We start from the raw sequence: 15,255 nt of genomic DNA, 5'->3' as shown, positions 1-15,255 counted from the left end.
TGTTTACATGTACCATCAACCTCTCTCTATACTCCCTTTGGTGGCAAAACCACAGTGCTATCATTACATTATGTCACATCCATCATCCTCCTCCACTCAAGTTATCTCATCATTATTAGATTGCTGCAGTAACCTCCTCACTGGTTGCAAAACTAAAACCTGCTCTAAAGGCTGCCCATGCAAAGAGGAGCTTTAGACAGCATGGGTTAGAACACGAGGAAACAAAACATAGCAGAGGAAATTCAAAGTCACAGGGCAAGATAAAAAAGGAAAGGGGTAGTAAGTTATGTATAACACAAGATTATAAACAAGTAAACTTTACCTGTATGTAGTCATGAAACGTTTCGTGTTCGTGATTTTTCTCAGCGAGTGCAGAAGCCGCTTTCTTTTTAGCCTCTATTAGGATCCTCTGAAGCTCTTCGTACTCGCTTGCTAGTTGTTGGTTCTCCTTCAGGGCAATTTTTAATGCTTCCTGTTCACACATAAAATATGGTTAAAGAAATGTAAATAATGTGTTCACACAAGCGATTAAATTAACACAAAAAGATCAGTTAACCCATATATAGTGCCTTCAAAGAACAAAGAAGTTGACCAGAGGCTGAGGATGGGCCTAGTAAAGTGTCAGATAAAAAAAATCACTTAAATCCCCCCCAAATTGTCTAAATTTTTATTAATGAAATTAATGATAAACTGATGACAAACTGATGGCAACGTGATAAATAGTATAGTGGTCAACAAAAAATACAGCAACCCAGCTCACCCTCTCTCTGTCGTCCATGCCAAGCAAAAGGTGGCAGGTGACTTCAAAAAGGAAATCATGTTACACCTCCGCCCCCTCACATACAATCAACCATAAACCAATCAACGTGTTCCCCAAGTTAAGCTACATACCTGACCAACAAATTATCACCACAATTTATATACAACATCATACCATAAAACCCTGAACTATAAAAAGCAAGCTTTTACTTCATACATGGCTTCTATACAATGTTATAACTATTACTTTGACAAACCTTGTCTCTACATTATAAGAAACTGAACCAACTGCTTTTTCTCACAATACTTATCCATCAACATCATTCCAGACCATCTGACCACTTATGTCATTCCTGAACTCAAATATTGGCTTGTACAAAGCTAACAGGAAGAATAACAGCTTTGTGTCAAGAAACATGAGGTCATTGTTGATTGTGTGCCAATAACTACAATGGAAACAAAGCTTATTTAATGTAGCTCAATCTTATAGTAATCAATTCTCAATCAGATCAATAAAGTTAGTATTGGCTCTGACTCCAGTCGGGTGTAATTTATTTGTGTATACCTTCCTGTCTCTACTACAGTGAGCATGTTGTATTGTTAGGAACCCCTCATTCCTCAGTATTAATTCTGTTATAAGCACTCAGCATTAGTATGATGACTGTTCTACTAATACTTCAGCAATTGGGAAGCAATAGTTGAGACCAGACACGAACCCAATGATCAATTAGATCAATGTTTTCATGACTCACAATCAGCCATATAGGAATAGCCAGCTAAAGATTCTTGCAGTGAAAGGTGAAACACCATACAGACGACTAAGAAAATTCATCAGTTGCATCACCGTTCTCCAATGTGTGCGTACATAGCGCACTCTATATTTGTGCTGTGAATGAAGGTAACATGAATGGCAGGCAAACAACATCAGACACTTTCCTAGTGAATCAAGACAATAAATCAAATTGAATATGTGTCTCTCTGCATGTCCCCTTTTCATGTGAACAATGTTTCCCAAGTGCGGGATATGTGGCTGGTGAATATCTCAACTCTACCTGCAGACATAATGAAGTGTGTCTCTGCAGTAAAACAGAACAGCACTAAAGTGATGAGTTTAACCCAGCAGAAAGAGGGGCTGTAAACATGACAAATGCCTGCTATTGATTTCAGGTTTAATTACTCCATGCAGCACTGACAAAGCCCATCTGATGCTGTTGTGAAGTGTAAATGGAACAAATTACACTTCATTGCCCATAAGAAACTGATAGCGTCGGCAGTTTGCATTGTTTACTTTGTGCTCACCATACGACAGGCCCTGATCAAATAAAAAAAGTGCATGTATGAAGGATGAAACGCTTTTTCAGGTGTACATATGTACAAGACAGAGTACCCCTGATGAGACATGTTAACCTATTTTAAGTTGATACACACAGTATTAGTAGATAGGGGAATAATACTTCATAGGTTTTATTCGATGCAGCCACATTCACATTTATAGGTTTTTAGTTATATTGACCCGCATTAGTCTCTAATATAAAAGAGGGGCTGTAAACTTACAGGAGCTCATAAGAAGAGAGTATTTGGTCAGCATTTTTAGAAGAAATCTCCTCTATAAGAATATTTGGATGTGTCTAACCATTCTGCTTCATGCACTGTGATTTCTGGGTGCACAGAATGCTTATGCTAATGCAGACATTATGTGTGCTTTATATTGGTTGCAACGATTAAAGTGACCAATTTCCTTACAGCTTCACTCTCTGTGATCTTTTTATTTGGTGAGGAGTATTGTTGTTATATCATCTTATTTCGTCGAGTGAAAAGACTAAACCCCTCTTTGCATGACTAACTTTTATCTGGCTAATGGGAGTTGTGTCTATGAGGAAGACTTCTAATTCTTAAATTGTCTCACGCCAACAACTTCTTTAAAGTTGCTGCACTTGGATGCATGGCGGCTTAAGCTCCATTGCCTTTTCTTGTTTTGAACTAATGCATTCTTGATCACCGTTTAATGAAACTATATACCACATGGCGATTTCACATTAGATAAGCCATGTGAAACCCCCATCAGCAAAGAGGCTCTGGCTGGGGCTGATAATCCTGCAGATGAAAACCTTACAATAAATAGGGGTTTCTCTCACAAAAGAGAGTTCAAACACATGCCATTTTGTGCACAGTATGCTTGTCTTTCTACTGGAGACTATTTCTGACATTGTTATGAAAACTCCAGACATTAAATGCTTATTTGATGTTCTAAACTGGGTGCTTACAGTGAAATTGCTATGTAAAATGTTGGCCTACAGGTAACAAAATGTGCACTGAATCTCACAATGACATGCATCATCAAACTTGTCCAGACAAAAGACTACAACAACAGTGAGTTGTCATTTGTGGGGAAGCACTTAAACAAGATTGACCATGGCTTGTAATTTTAATTGCACGCAGCTCTTTTCTCTGCATCTTAAGGGAAGTATTGTGACAAGCAATGTGCTGACACTAATCCACAAACAAATAAACAATGAGATGTTTTTTTCAACAGCTTGTCTCACATTACTTGACATAACAAAAAGCCATGTATTTACAGAGAGTTATACTGAATAACACTGTGTTACCTTCTTGTCATCCATTACTTCTTTTCTTGCTGTAACGTGAGCGGAGTGTGTCTGCATGAATCGCTGTGTTCGTTGTTGGCAGTTATTAATAGCAGACTGCAAATTGCTCATTATGAGAGCAGCTGATTTGTTTTTGAATTCCACCACATCAAAAACACTTCTGGTGGGAGGAATCAAACACAACAACATTAATATTCTAAAAATGTATTTGGACATGGTAAACGTATGATTACCACGAAGAGCTGTCTTAAACAAAAACATAACTTTGATAATCCCTTCATTAAAATTATTATTGTTTATTATCCTAATACAATATAATCAAAGATGTTTCTTCAATATTATGGTGTATTCTAATCCATGACCAACTTACTGAAGTTCTTCTATATCTTCTTGCAAACTTTCCGCTGTGCTTTCCATTTTAACAGAAACATCTTGGTATTGTTCACACTTTTTTGTGAGGTCACTGATCCTGTTGAGGGTGTTATCATATCTCTTCAAAGTGGCAGTGTGTGTATCCTGTGGAAAAATCGATGCATTTAATTAGGAAAAAAAGGGAAAACTAAAGGGATGTAACTTAAAGGGACTGTGAGGAGTTTCTAAGTGATCTTACAAAAGTCTCCTTTCTAGATATATCTGATTGTAACACACGCTTTAAAATGAGATTGTCAGCACCAATATTACAGGTTACAGGTTATTTCGAAATGCTACTTCTGAGCTTCCCAATTGGGTCGAGCAGGACCAGATTAATTTACGGCACGTCCAAGTCTCTATGACAACACCATGCCAGCTGACAAAGATTAGTAGTGAGAAAAGAGATTTGGGTTTTTCTCAGCTGGAAACGAGGTTTGTGATTAATTTCATAGTGACGACGGACACTGGAGCCTAACTGTCAGAGAGAAAAAGGACAGAAGAGCAGAAGAAAGATGAATAGGTGAGTGATAGAGCATGGGCTAAAGGCTAACACAGGGGCTAAACTATTTCTAAAAATGTTTATTCCAACCTACATGGAGCAGTTATTCTGCATTTGTCTGTTCAAACTTGAGAGTCTATCAATATAAGAGCTTAATTACATTAGCTGTACTTGGAAAAGAAGCGCTGGCAGGACATGATCAGGATTCACTAACATCACACATTACGGACACGTCTTAGAGCACCAGGCTGCCAGCTGCACAAAATATAAACAGTTACCAAACTACAGACAGGCAGTGTTTACTTCTCACATCAACCTACAGATTCGTCAGATAACCGGGCAACCGATAGCACACCTATAGCCGGCTGCTACAATGTTTGCTTGATGTTACATTTCAAACCATAGCTTAGCTACGTAACTGTATTGATAAATGTCCTTGATGCATTGTATCCAGTAAAGAGTTGTCTTGAACAAGGAAAATTTGTTTTGATCCAATCTCCATTTAATTCCAAAACAAACACATATCTCACCAGAAGTAATTTATGATAGTGTGTGAGAGACTCCGGGCCAGAAGGTGGCAGGGCAGTCCAATTAAAACAGATCCTCCTCACAGCACCTTTAATTGCTTCGAAAAATATATCATTTTTTGCAATCACTGGCTGCCTCTAAACAAAGCATACTGGACTCTGTTCTTGAATATCAAAAAAGTCACTTCAGTTAACCCTTAAGTTTTCTTTTCTTACCTGAGCAGCTTTCAGTTGGTCACGTCTGAGTTTCCTCTCCTTGTCAAGTCTGATTAATGTGTTCTTGTGCTCACACTCACTTCTTTCAGAGTTTTCCACCAGTTCCCTTAATTTCTACATGAACAAAAGTTAAGTCAACTATGTCACTTAAAACTTTTATGAAGAGATGCACAGATTGTGAAAGTCAGGGCTGGTACCAATGTTTACAATAACAACTTAAATAATCCTGTTTATTTCCAATACTACAATGTAACTATTCTGGGTTTCTTTGAGTGAGCTATGAGATTTGATTTGTTTGTACTGTTGCCAGTGGTCTTACCTAGTCCCTTCTTTTAAGTCCCTTCTAAATTGCAACTGAATCCGTTTTACAGAGTTGTATATTTGGTATTATTTGGTACGAGATTTGGAAGGTGGTAAGTCCTGCTGGATAAGGGACTCAGCATCTTCAAAAAAACTTGTCAGCAGATGAAAGCACAAAGTGCTCTTACAATCTCCTGGTAGTCAGCTGTTGTCATGGATTTGATAAAAACAAAGAACCAAAACCTGCAGATAACAGGCACTCCAAATCATTCTGAAGCCGTCTGTGCGTGGTTGTTCTCACTGCATTGACACCAGGCTTGGCCCACTCCCTGTGCAGCTATCACAGGTTCTTAAATCAACTTTTCACAACAATCTTCACAAGGCCTGGTTCATTCATGTTGCTTATGCATCTTTTCCTATCACACTTTTTACCATCTTCTTCACTTTCCTTAACTATACAGAGTAACAAAGCATTGTTTTTCTTTACCTTCTTTTACTCCTTTTCGTTAATTTATTGATACTATTATGTGTTTTTATTTATTTATTTAATTGCGTTTCCTATTCTTGCTGATTTTATGTTTTTTATTTTTGGTCCTCATGGTCTCTTTTTAGGCTGCATGGTTCTTGTATTGTCTGGGTTTCTATTAAGTACTATAAATTATGGACCCCATGTCCTTTTACACTGTCTCTCTCTGTTAGTCTTATTTTAAACTGTGCTTTTTGTTTTTATTTTATTGTGCTCATTGTTTGTTTCTTTGTGTTTTATTTTGTGCTGAATTCTTGTAAAGCACTTTGTAAACTTTGTTTTTAAAAGTGCTATACAAATAATAAAATTATTATTATTATCATTAATTTATTTGGTTTCATGAAATGAATGAAATATTCTAATACTAAGAGAAAGGTATTTTTTTTACATTTTTTAGCCGAGGGTCTTATAATGTAATATAAAACAGAAAATGCCTAAAATATTTAATTTTACGCATGAGTTAAAAATATATCACATTTTGACTTTCTTAAATAACTGATGTAAAATATTGAACTTCCCATGATATTCACGATTTACATGATGACAAATGGCTCGTCATTTGTCAGAGGGCCAAGGTCGGTAAATATTGCTCAGTGCCAAAGTTGAACTGATGTATCACCGCTTTCCTAATCACTGTTACACTTTTCTGTTACCTTGATCTTTGTTTCCAGAGTCTTCTTTGCTGTGGAAGCATCTTCAAAATTTTTCTGAAGTTTTTGATTTGTCAGTGCTGAGTTCCTTTGGTGTCGTGACAGTTCTTCATTTAAATGTGCACATTGAGCCTGATGTAAAAGACAGTACATAAATTACAAAAAATGTAAAAAAGATTTCTTTTTATCATCAGTGTGAAAACACATGAAACAATTTAATACAGCAGTCTATTCAAAACTAACTTTTCAAAATATTTCATGTGCACTGAAAAACTGCCCCTCATCATCAAGTACACATGAATATATCTGTCAGTAAAACATTTCTGCAGAAAAATCTACAAAAGACTGTTTTCATGAAACAGTCTTTGCTGCTCTCATGTTTCTGCTCCTTTGACTAAAATGTATTCAGTCTCATAACTTTACCTTCAGTAGCTCCCGGGTAGCCATCTGCCCAATCAGATCTTCCCTAAGATTCTCGATGTGTTTCTGCAGAGCATAAAGCAAGAACTTAATAACACTGGAGGGAACATCAGGCACCTCACTTTTTCCTCACAAACTGTGACCCATGCAGTATAGAACATGCAAACAGAACATGCACATATATGTTGTCACTGACCCTGGCCTTCTGCTCTTCCATGAAGGTGAGCTGCTCTTGCTCTTGCAGTTCAGTCAGGGTGACACTGTGCTGGGCTTCAACTTGGGTCATTTCCTCCTTGGCCTTTTCCCACTGCCCGTCATTGTCAATGATTTTCTGGAGCATCTGTTTTCTCTCCTCATGCATCTGTCTCACAGCTCTCTCACTGAGAAAAGAATATCACACACATAAAGAAATGACAGTAAACACACATTAGTGGCATACTTCATATGTAAATAAAGGATATGTTATCTTTCTTTTAATTTCTTTAAATTTGATACCTCTCTGTAAGTTTCCTCTTGTAGTCTTCTATGTCCTGTTCAAATCCCAAGTTTTTTTTATGGAGAGCAGAAAGAGCATTACGTTTTGAACGGAGCTGCTCTTCTATGCGAGAAACCTCTGCTTCCCCACTGAGTCTCTGTGGATAACATAACATATAGTGTGCAACAGCGTGGATGCACATGCAAAACACCTTACAGAGACATGAATTCAAACATTATTAGCATGCATAACTTCAGTGAGAGTCCAATCATCGTCTGGCAGTTATGAGCCGTGCACTACCCAATGAACTATCCAGACACACTTAAGTAGCCAAAGCAGCACCAACATTAAAAGGCAAAAATACTGACAATACGCACTGTTTTCTCAATGTGTTCCTGCCGGGAAATTAGTTTGTCTTTTAATTTCTTATTCCTCAGCATTTTTTCCTCAATTTGACATTTCAATTCCACAATCTGTTCAGGAGAGAAAAGGGTTTAATTCACAGCTTTTTCAAACTGTTCAGACTGTTTTTAAACTTTGAAAAATGAAATATGGAGGACTTCAGTTACCCTGTCTTTTTCAGCTTTCTCCAGCTCCATCATGTCAGAACTACGCTGTGCTATGGCTGCACACCTATCCTCTGTAGAGGCAACCACCGTTTTAGCATCCGCTATTTCAGCATTTAGACCATTTTCCACCATTTTCAGTGATTCTAACTCTTTCCTAAAAGGAACAGAATTTGTCATGAAGTTTAATGATTAAATTTTTGCTTTGAATTCAGTGCTTATGAGGGTTAAGGAATGTAAGGAAAATCAAATACAAGATACTGTCATATTAGGTTAAATTAAGACATGCTTTTGGAATTTCAAGAAATTCTTTGATAGATGATGGTAACTGTAAAGCTAAAACTGAAAAGAAATGTCTTGCAGTCTTGTGTCCTCCATGGCAATCATCAGGTTTTTAATTATAATTTCTGACAAAACAGAGGACTTAAACATAAACTCTTAATGACGGTGGTTATTTTGACCGATTTTGTCAATTTTGTATAAGGGAAGATACTCTATCTTAATCAGGTGATTCAATCTGTGGCAGTAAGTGTCCCTGAGACATAACTGAACAAATGAAGGAAATTAATGAGGACGGTAATGCAAATAACTGATGGACTGAAGCAATAATTGTTAAGGTAAACATCAGTGACAATACATGTCTTCATTATTGGCTGTACGACGATAATGCTGAACTTATTTTATTTCCACTTGAGTTCTGATAGACCCACAATTTATTAGCCAGCTGATTCTCCATCGACGACAGCTTGTGATCCATTGATCTCTTTTCATATTTGGCTTCCAGCTGCATCTTTTTTAACTCCTTCTTTACCTGCATGAGCTCACTCTGTAATTTTGAGCGAACCTCATCAGCCTAAAGAAAAAAAAGGAAAGAAAAAGTTTAAATCAGTTGTTATCTATGGTAAATTTCATAAATGTGATTTAAGCCATGTGGCAACCCTACAGCTACATTTAAAATCAGAGTTGACCAGTTGCTTGTGACCCTTCTGTCTCTCACCCATCAATCGACTGTACTCGTCGTTGTGCAGTATTTGAATGAAGATACTAGTAGGGCTAAGGATGACCATAGTCGTTGTATTTGGATATATCTGGTCCTAGACAAAAGAAATTAACTGGGAGAAAAGCTAAATGAAAAGTCAAGGAATTAAAAAAAAGTATTAGGATTCATCCTCTGGGGACTTTGAATGTCTGGACCAAATTTCATGGCAATCCAGTCAATTGCTAAAATGATTTCACTCTGGACCAAAGTGTTGGATGAACACTGAACCAATAGACCAAAAACACTGTAATCCCTGGTGCCATACTACTTATGGATTAAAACTGAGTTAGAAAAGAGCGGGGGAGCGGGAGAGACAGAACAAGTCTGTTATTTCATGAAGGTGACTTGTTGATGTATAAAATGTACAAGAATGTGGTTTAGTGAGCTCTGCACCACATCCAACGGGAAAAGCACATCAACAACATTTTTTATACTGACGCTACTGACAAAATACAAATTTATTATCCATCAAACAAATAAAATATAGCTCTCATCTCTATCCTTGGCAAATACACATCTCCAGCCTTTCTGGGCTTCAATAATAAACGAATACTCTCTTTAAATCAAATTCAAGGTTACCTCGGCTTGTGCAATGTTGATTTCATTTATGATGCCTCTCTGAACCTCCATGTTCTCTTTCACGATGGGAACTTGTTTTTTGGCAAAGCTGATGTCCTCCTGTAAGCGCTGGTTCAACAACTCAGTGTGCGAAAGTTTCTCCTGGGCTTGGACAAGTTTTTCTCTTTTTTGTTTTAGTTGCCACTTTAGTTCAGCAATATCTCTGGTACAAGCTTCATGCTCTGTAAAAAATAAGAAATTAAAATGTTTATTCAATGCTTTGAATGACATCTGCCTTAGAGTATGTTGACACAAAGAGGTCCATGGGGAGGGGGGAAAAAAATCAACAACATTAATTTCTGGCACCGACCTTTCTGGACTATAAAAGAATGCTCTTGTTGCTTCCACAGTGAGATGCTGTCCACTTTGTCCTCCAAAAAGCGTTTTCTCCTCTTCTCTTTGTTGATAGCTTCCTCTGCGTATTGCCTATCAGCTTCTAGCCGCTCAGTCAGATACACAACCTCTCCAAGGACGTCATTTATTTTCTTCAGTAGTGGCGGTGCTAATGGACATCCTTCTGAAGGATCAAATACCTTAAATTATTGTGCACTGCCTTTTATCGTTAACATTAACAGGTGAGTTACTTTTTTGCAAACCAATTTCAGTACAGCCTGACCACTATCAGTGAACAGTAAGTACAACCTGATTTTTTGTATGTTATAAGCAGATATGCACACCCACTAGTGCAAAGTTATCATGGAGACACTTGCACTCTATTACTGACTAACATCTTCTCTAAGGAATTCCATCAGAGACACTTAATGGCTGCTCTTAATCTCTAAGTGCATTTGGGACTGTGTTTGCTTTGAAACTGCAAACACAAATATATAAAAAATGTCCTAGAAATGATTTTTGTTAGTTAAATCAAAATCTGTTCACCTTTTGCAGTGATTGCGATGCCTTCAACAAACAACTCTGTGGACATCACTGATTCAGTGTCCGAGTCTCTGGATTGAAATCTGTTAAATGCAAAAGGACTTTAACATATCTGTCATATCTTAGATTTCTCTGTGTATGATCAAAGTAAACTGGATATGAAAACAATAGAAGCTGTCACCCTAAAGTTTTGCCGTGTTGATGCTTGTCCCGATCGATCTGTGGTTGATATCTTCCAGACTGGAACAAGACAGGAAGAAAACATTTGAAGTGCATTTTTTTTGTTACTAGGATCTATTATGTATTTTGCATTCTCTCAAAGGTCTGTTCACATTAGTTTACCTGCTGAAACCATTTTTCTACTGTCATCTTGAACTCCTGGACATGGCACATGACAGTGTTGACATACGGCGAGGGACTGTTGAGCAAAGCACAAGTGCGACGTCTACCAGTGCACACAGCTTGTAGATCTGCTGGGTCTGAGGAAATACAAAATATTGAGAACTGTAATTCCAAGATATCATATTTAACTTTGTGTATCATTATTTTATAACGAAAAAAACACTATTGTTTTCAGAATAGCACACTGAAATCTGAAGGCACCAGACTTGTGCTAGAACACTCAACTTGGTTTATTTTAAAAAGTAATTACAACACTTTTTAGCTATGAAAGATGCTTTATGGTTCAAAACTTTATGTTTGATTCGGCTTCATGGGCTTTGCAGTGCACTTGAAGCATCAGTGATAAAGCAGATGCAACTCATTTTAACATCTCTGGAAAAACCTGAGGGCCTAATCCTGAGTGGTGAAAGGATGCCATCTGGCTGACAAAAAGAGTAAAAATCAGCAGTTGTGCAGATTGCAATCTTTCCTAGAAACATCTGTGTAACATGTTTCAGAGACAACTATGGTACAAAGCCTTGCTTCTTTGCATCTCAACCTACCTTGGTAATTCAATATGTAAAGCTTTTGAAAATTAAAGTGATGTAAGGGGAATAAACTTTAATACAAAGTCTGAGTGACTACATATTGTGATATAATACTTTTGATAAAATGCAGAATGTTTAGTTTTGCCTCACAGTTCCATACATGTTAAACTAAATATGTAGACATATATAATATAATTTTTAGGCACAGCATGAAGTCTGGGTGATAGGTCCCTGTGGAGAAAGGGCCACTCTAAGTGGTATAAAATGGACCCTTTATGCTCTATCACAGACTACAGAACATTACCACCTTAAATAACAGTTATCCTATCATGATGCTTGATTAGTCACAAAGATGTCTTGCTTCTGAGCTGACTCAGACCAGTACGAGAACAGTTGAGGGAAAAACTGCAGGGGGACCCGAAATATAAGCCATCTGTTGCTGAGCAGTTTAGATGAATAATACACAGTGAAAGAACCAAGTGGGGTAAGAAGGTGGTAAGGCAATATGTCATCAGTGGGCTGAATAAGCTCTAAATCATAATGGCAGGGTGTATTATTGCCACAGAGTGGGCCCATGTGAGACTGAGAGCCAATCATCTTCTCCAGTGGTATCAGTTAGTTGAACCCATCTATTATTTAACTATTCACATCCATTTGTTTATATTCTGTACGATCATTTTTGAAGAGCAGCTGAACCATAGATTACGGACTTTTGGCTGGACATTGTTTCTTTTTAACTTCACCAAAGACATTAATTTGAGACATATATCATTTTTGTACGTTGGCATATTGCACTTACTTGGAAAAAACAACAAAAAAACAATATGTTTTTACAAGAAAACTATCTCTTAAAAACAGGATTTTTGTTATATTCCTATACATTCCTACTGCTATTTAAACTGTTAGTACTTCAAAGCATATAGCTCATTCAGGACTACGCTGCTATGACTTTTCACATTTGCTTCACTAAAACTTTCAGAGATATTTAACTTTTTTCACAATTTTGGTCCCATTTAACTGAAATGCAGAAGTTTCATGATTTTCCCTTTTCAGGACATTTTAACTTTTAAACTACAGAGTGGGAGAAATAACCCGGATACTCTGGAAAAACTTCCACCCAGTATCAAAATGGAGGAAATTTTGTTCTGCTTATGTCAAAGTGGTTTCTAAATCAAAAGGACAGAGGCCTTAATCACAGAAGGACCAACTGTAAGGCAAACTATACCAACTCCCACCATTCTCATGTTACGTCTCAAGAGAGTTTCTCAGTGATAAGTGTGCACCCATTTTTTTTCTTGCTGTCCTGGCCACATTTCTAGCTCTACAGACATAAAACTAACATTGACAGCTTCCTCAGGGTCTTGAGGCTCTCACAGTCCAGCCCATTTTTGGATAGCTTTTATGGTTTTGGCATAGCAACAGGGAATTCAGACCATGATTTCAGTGAAAATGTCTTGGAAATCATCAGTCTTAACCAACTTTCTGATGGCAGTTTAATTGGAGCATTTGAATATTGACAGTCACTTGTGTTACAGTGTTGAGTGTGACCCTGCTAACTAGCGACCCTCTGCTGAAATCACTGACATGCTTTACTTAGCAGTTAGCAAGTAGTGCCGTCACTCTTAGCTCCAAAATACTAGTTGCTCTGTAACAGTCAGAACTCAATAGGAACTGACTCCATGGTGTAGTATTGATTCTGAAAATTGAACACAGAATAAAAAGACATTTTTATGCTGCTTAGAGTTTTAATTCACTGTTTATGGAACACTAATTGGTTTGAATGAATGGAGCTAAACGTTGCCCAAATAAGTATGCATATGGTGATGTTAATCCTGTTTTCTGAGAACATATCTCGTTAGAACAGGAAAATCAAAAATAAATAAATTCCTGATTAATAAGATCTCATTTCCCAACAGAAAAATAATGATTAAATAAAAAAATCCTAGTTTTATGAAATGGGTACCATGTAAAAACAGAGAAAAACATTTTTTTGTTGTTGAATGCAATACCCCACCTTATTACAAGGCATTGTCAAATGCTCGATCCTGATTGGTCAATTACAACATTCTATGGTCTGTTATTTCTGAATAGCAGACTGGTGTTAAGGACGCGTCTGAACGACTTGGGCTAATCATGTCATATCGTAAAAATCTGCCAAAAGACGTTTATACCTGCCGCAAGACATTGTTAATTTTCTGTTGTTTTCTGTTGCCCCATCGAAAATTGAATATTTTTCCAAGATCAATTCTAATATATTTGGAGAAAACGAAATATTGGATTCATGGTTGATGGCTGACCAGTCCCCGCTAAAGAAAAGAAGAAGAGAGGAAACCAGCGAAGAGAAAGAAAGAGAGGTGAAAAGACACAAGGAATTAGATGACAAGGAAATTGACAAAATTGAGGAAGACAAACATGAAGTTAATACAAAATGGAACACGGCATGGGCCATGAGTGTGTTTAAAGACTGGCTAATTGAAAAGAAAATGTTCACAAACTTTGACAGTTATTACGCAGAAAACCTCAACCAGGTTCTGCGATCATTTTATGCATCTGTTCAAAACTCCGGCGGCACTTCCTTCAAACAGCACTGTTGAAAGCAATGCATAACTGACAACATGACTAATGTGCGCTGAACCATCAGTGACCACACTTGTTTATATTTTTAATGGCGTGTCATGAAATTAATTTATAAATAAAAGACAACATAAGACAAAATTGTCACTGGAAGGTTATAAACATTTAAACAGACAATACATCAATTCGTTAGAGTAAAAAGGATTAAGAATAATAGTTCCCCCCCTTTTTTCCCCTCACCTTGCTGATTTGGTCGTCCCTCCCTTGATGGGAATCTGAGCGGTTCAACGTCTGGCATCACTGAAACTTCCTTCCGAAATTTTAAAACCTGTTCAGCCTCCTCCGCCTGAACGTCGAGAATTTCACGTTCAAAAATGTGTCGTAAAATGTTTTGGGGAAAATACAAAACGTTAACTTTCTGTTTTTTTACAGATTGACGCTAGTTATTGGAGTTTTTGAAAGCTGTTGTTACTCTTTCAGGAAAAGTTCGTTAACGTTGGCTAAAGGTGCAACTGATACCCTCACTCATCTCCGGATGTTGCCCTCTTAGCTAACGTTAAGTTAACGGTTAATTAACTAAGCTAATGATTAATTAATGAGCAGGTGGGGGGCCGTTGTCATGGCAGAAAGTGAAAGCGAAAAAAAGGCTCGCTATCAACTTACTTGCATTAACACAACCATGGCTGCCAGCTATCTTTTGTTCTGTCATTGTCCTTCTGAAGCAACACTGCAGCTGTCCTGTCAAAGTTAGTGAGTAAAGTGAGTAAACTGAAGTTGCTGCTGTCAATCTTAGACGGGGGTTGCTAAGCAACAAGGGGCTGCGCTCGGAGAGGGTGAGTTGTGTTCAAGAGCAGCACCTGTTTGTGCTTTCGTTTAGCAACACTAAAAGTAGTGTTGTCAACTCTCGTTAGGTACACGTTATAAGGGAAAGTTATCTAGAGTTTGAGACATGCTGTGAAAAGTTAAAGAGTTAAATACATATTATAAAGGCAAGTTAGAAAGTCAGAGATATGTTATTCATTTCTTTAAAACGAAAGACTGCAATCAAAGAGAGGAGGCAAAGTGATTCTGATTAATTTCAGTTTATAAAGTATAATCAGAATAGGTTATTTTAGTGAGACCCCATAAACACACAAAGGAGCATTGCTAAAATTTCAGTTAAGCTACGGTTTATCATTTCAGTATCTCTTGCTTATCCTTATACCATAGGGCAATAATAAAAAACTACTCATTCAGGAGAGATCCTATATTTTTTCAGTAAGAG

General features: G+C 37.3%; 1 protein-coding gene across 3 annotated transcripts in view; it reads right to left on the bottom strand.

Annotated features, from left to right (window-relative positions):
* The window catches only part of ccdc178 (coiled-coil domain containing 178), a 39,788-nt gene that overhangs the window by 6,795 nt on the left and 17,738 nt on the right, over positions 1-15,255 (bottom strand). For 2 of the 3 annotated variants that reach the window (XM_074688003.1, XM_074688004.1), the window contains 16 exons: positions 10,831-10,967; positions 10,670-10,728; positions 10,492-10,571; positions 9,923-10,129; positions 9,574-9,794; positions 8,666-8,808; positions 7,959-8,112; positions 7,767-7,862; positions 7,410-7,546; positions 7,111-7,294; positions 6,918-6,980; positions 6,498-6,626; positions 5,019-5,132; positions 3,736-3,881; positions 3,366-3,525; positions 323-472 (listed from right to left, as the gene is read on the bottom strand). In XM_074688003.1, coding sequence (XP_074544104.1) covers positions 323-472; positions 3,366-3,525; positions 3,736-3,881; positions 5,019-5,132; positions 6,498-6,626; positions 6,918-6,980; positions 7,111-7,294; positions 7,410-7,546; positions 7,767-7,862; positions 7,959-8,112; positions 8,666-8,808; positions 9,574-9,794; positions 9,923-10,129; positions 10,492-10,571; positions 10,670-10,728; positions 10,831-10,967 — 2,180 coding nt within the window. Of the gene's footprint in view, positions 1-322; positions 473-3,365; positions 3,526-3,735; positions 3,882-5,018; positions 5,133-6,497; positions 6,627-6,917; positions 6,981-7,110; positions 7,295-7,409; positions 7,547-7,766; positions 7,863-7,958; positions 8,113-8,665; positions 8,809-9,573; positions 9,795-9,922; positions 10,130-10,491; positions 10,572-10,669; positions 10,729-10,830; positions 10,968-14,231; positions 14,705-15,255 lie in introns of those variants that run through there. The other variant, XM_074688002.1, reaches the window with a different exon arrangement.

The sequence above is a fragment of the Halichoeres trimaculatus genome, unplaced genomic scaffold, assembly GCF_033239565.1.
Source record: "Halichoeres trimaculatus isolate MK-OKI-2021-1 unplaced genomic scaffold, fHalTri1.1 fHalTri1_scaffold_15, whole genome shotgun sequence".
Classification (NCBI taxonomy): domain Eukaryota; kingdom Metazoa; phylum Chordata; class Actinopteri; order Labriformes; family Labridae; genus Halichoeres; species Halichoeres trimaculatus.
Note: the sequence above shows the minus strand (reverse complement) of the source record. Positions and strands in the feature narration are given on the sequence as shown.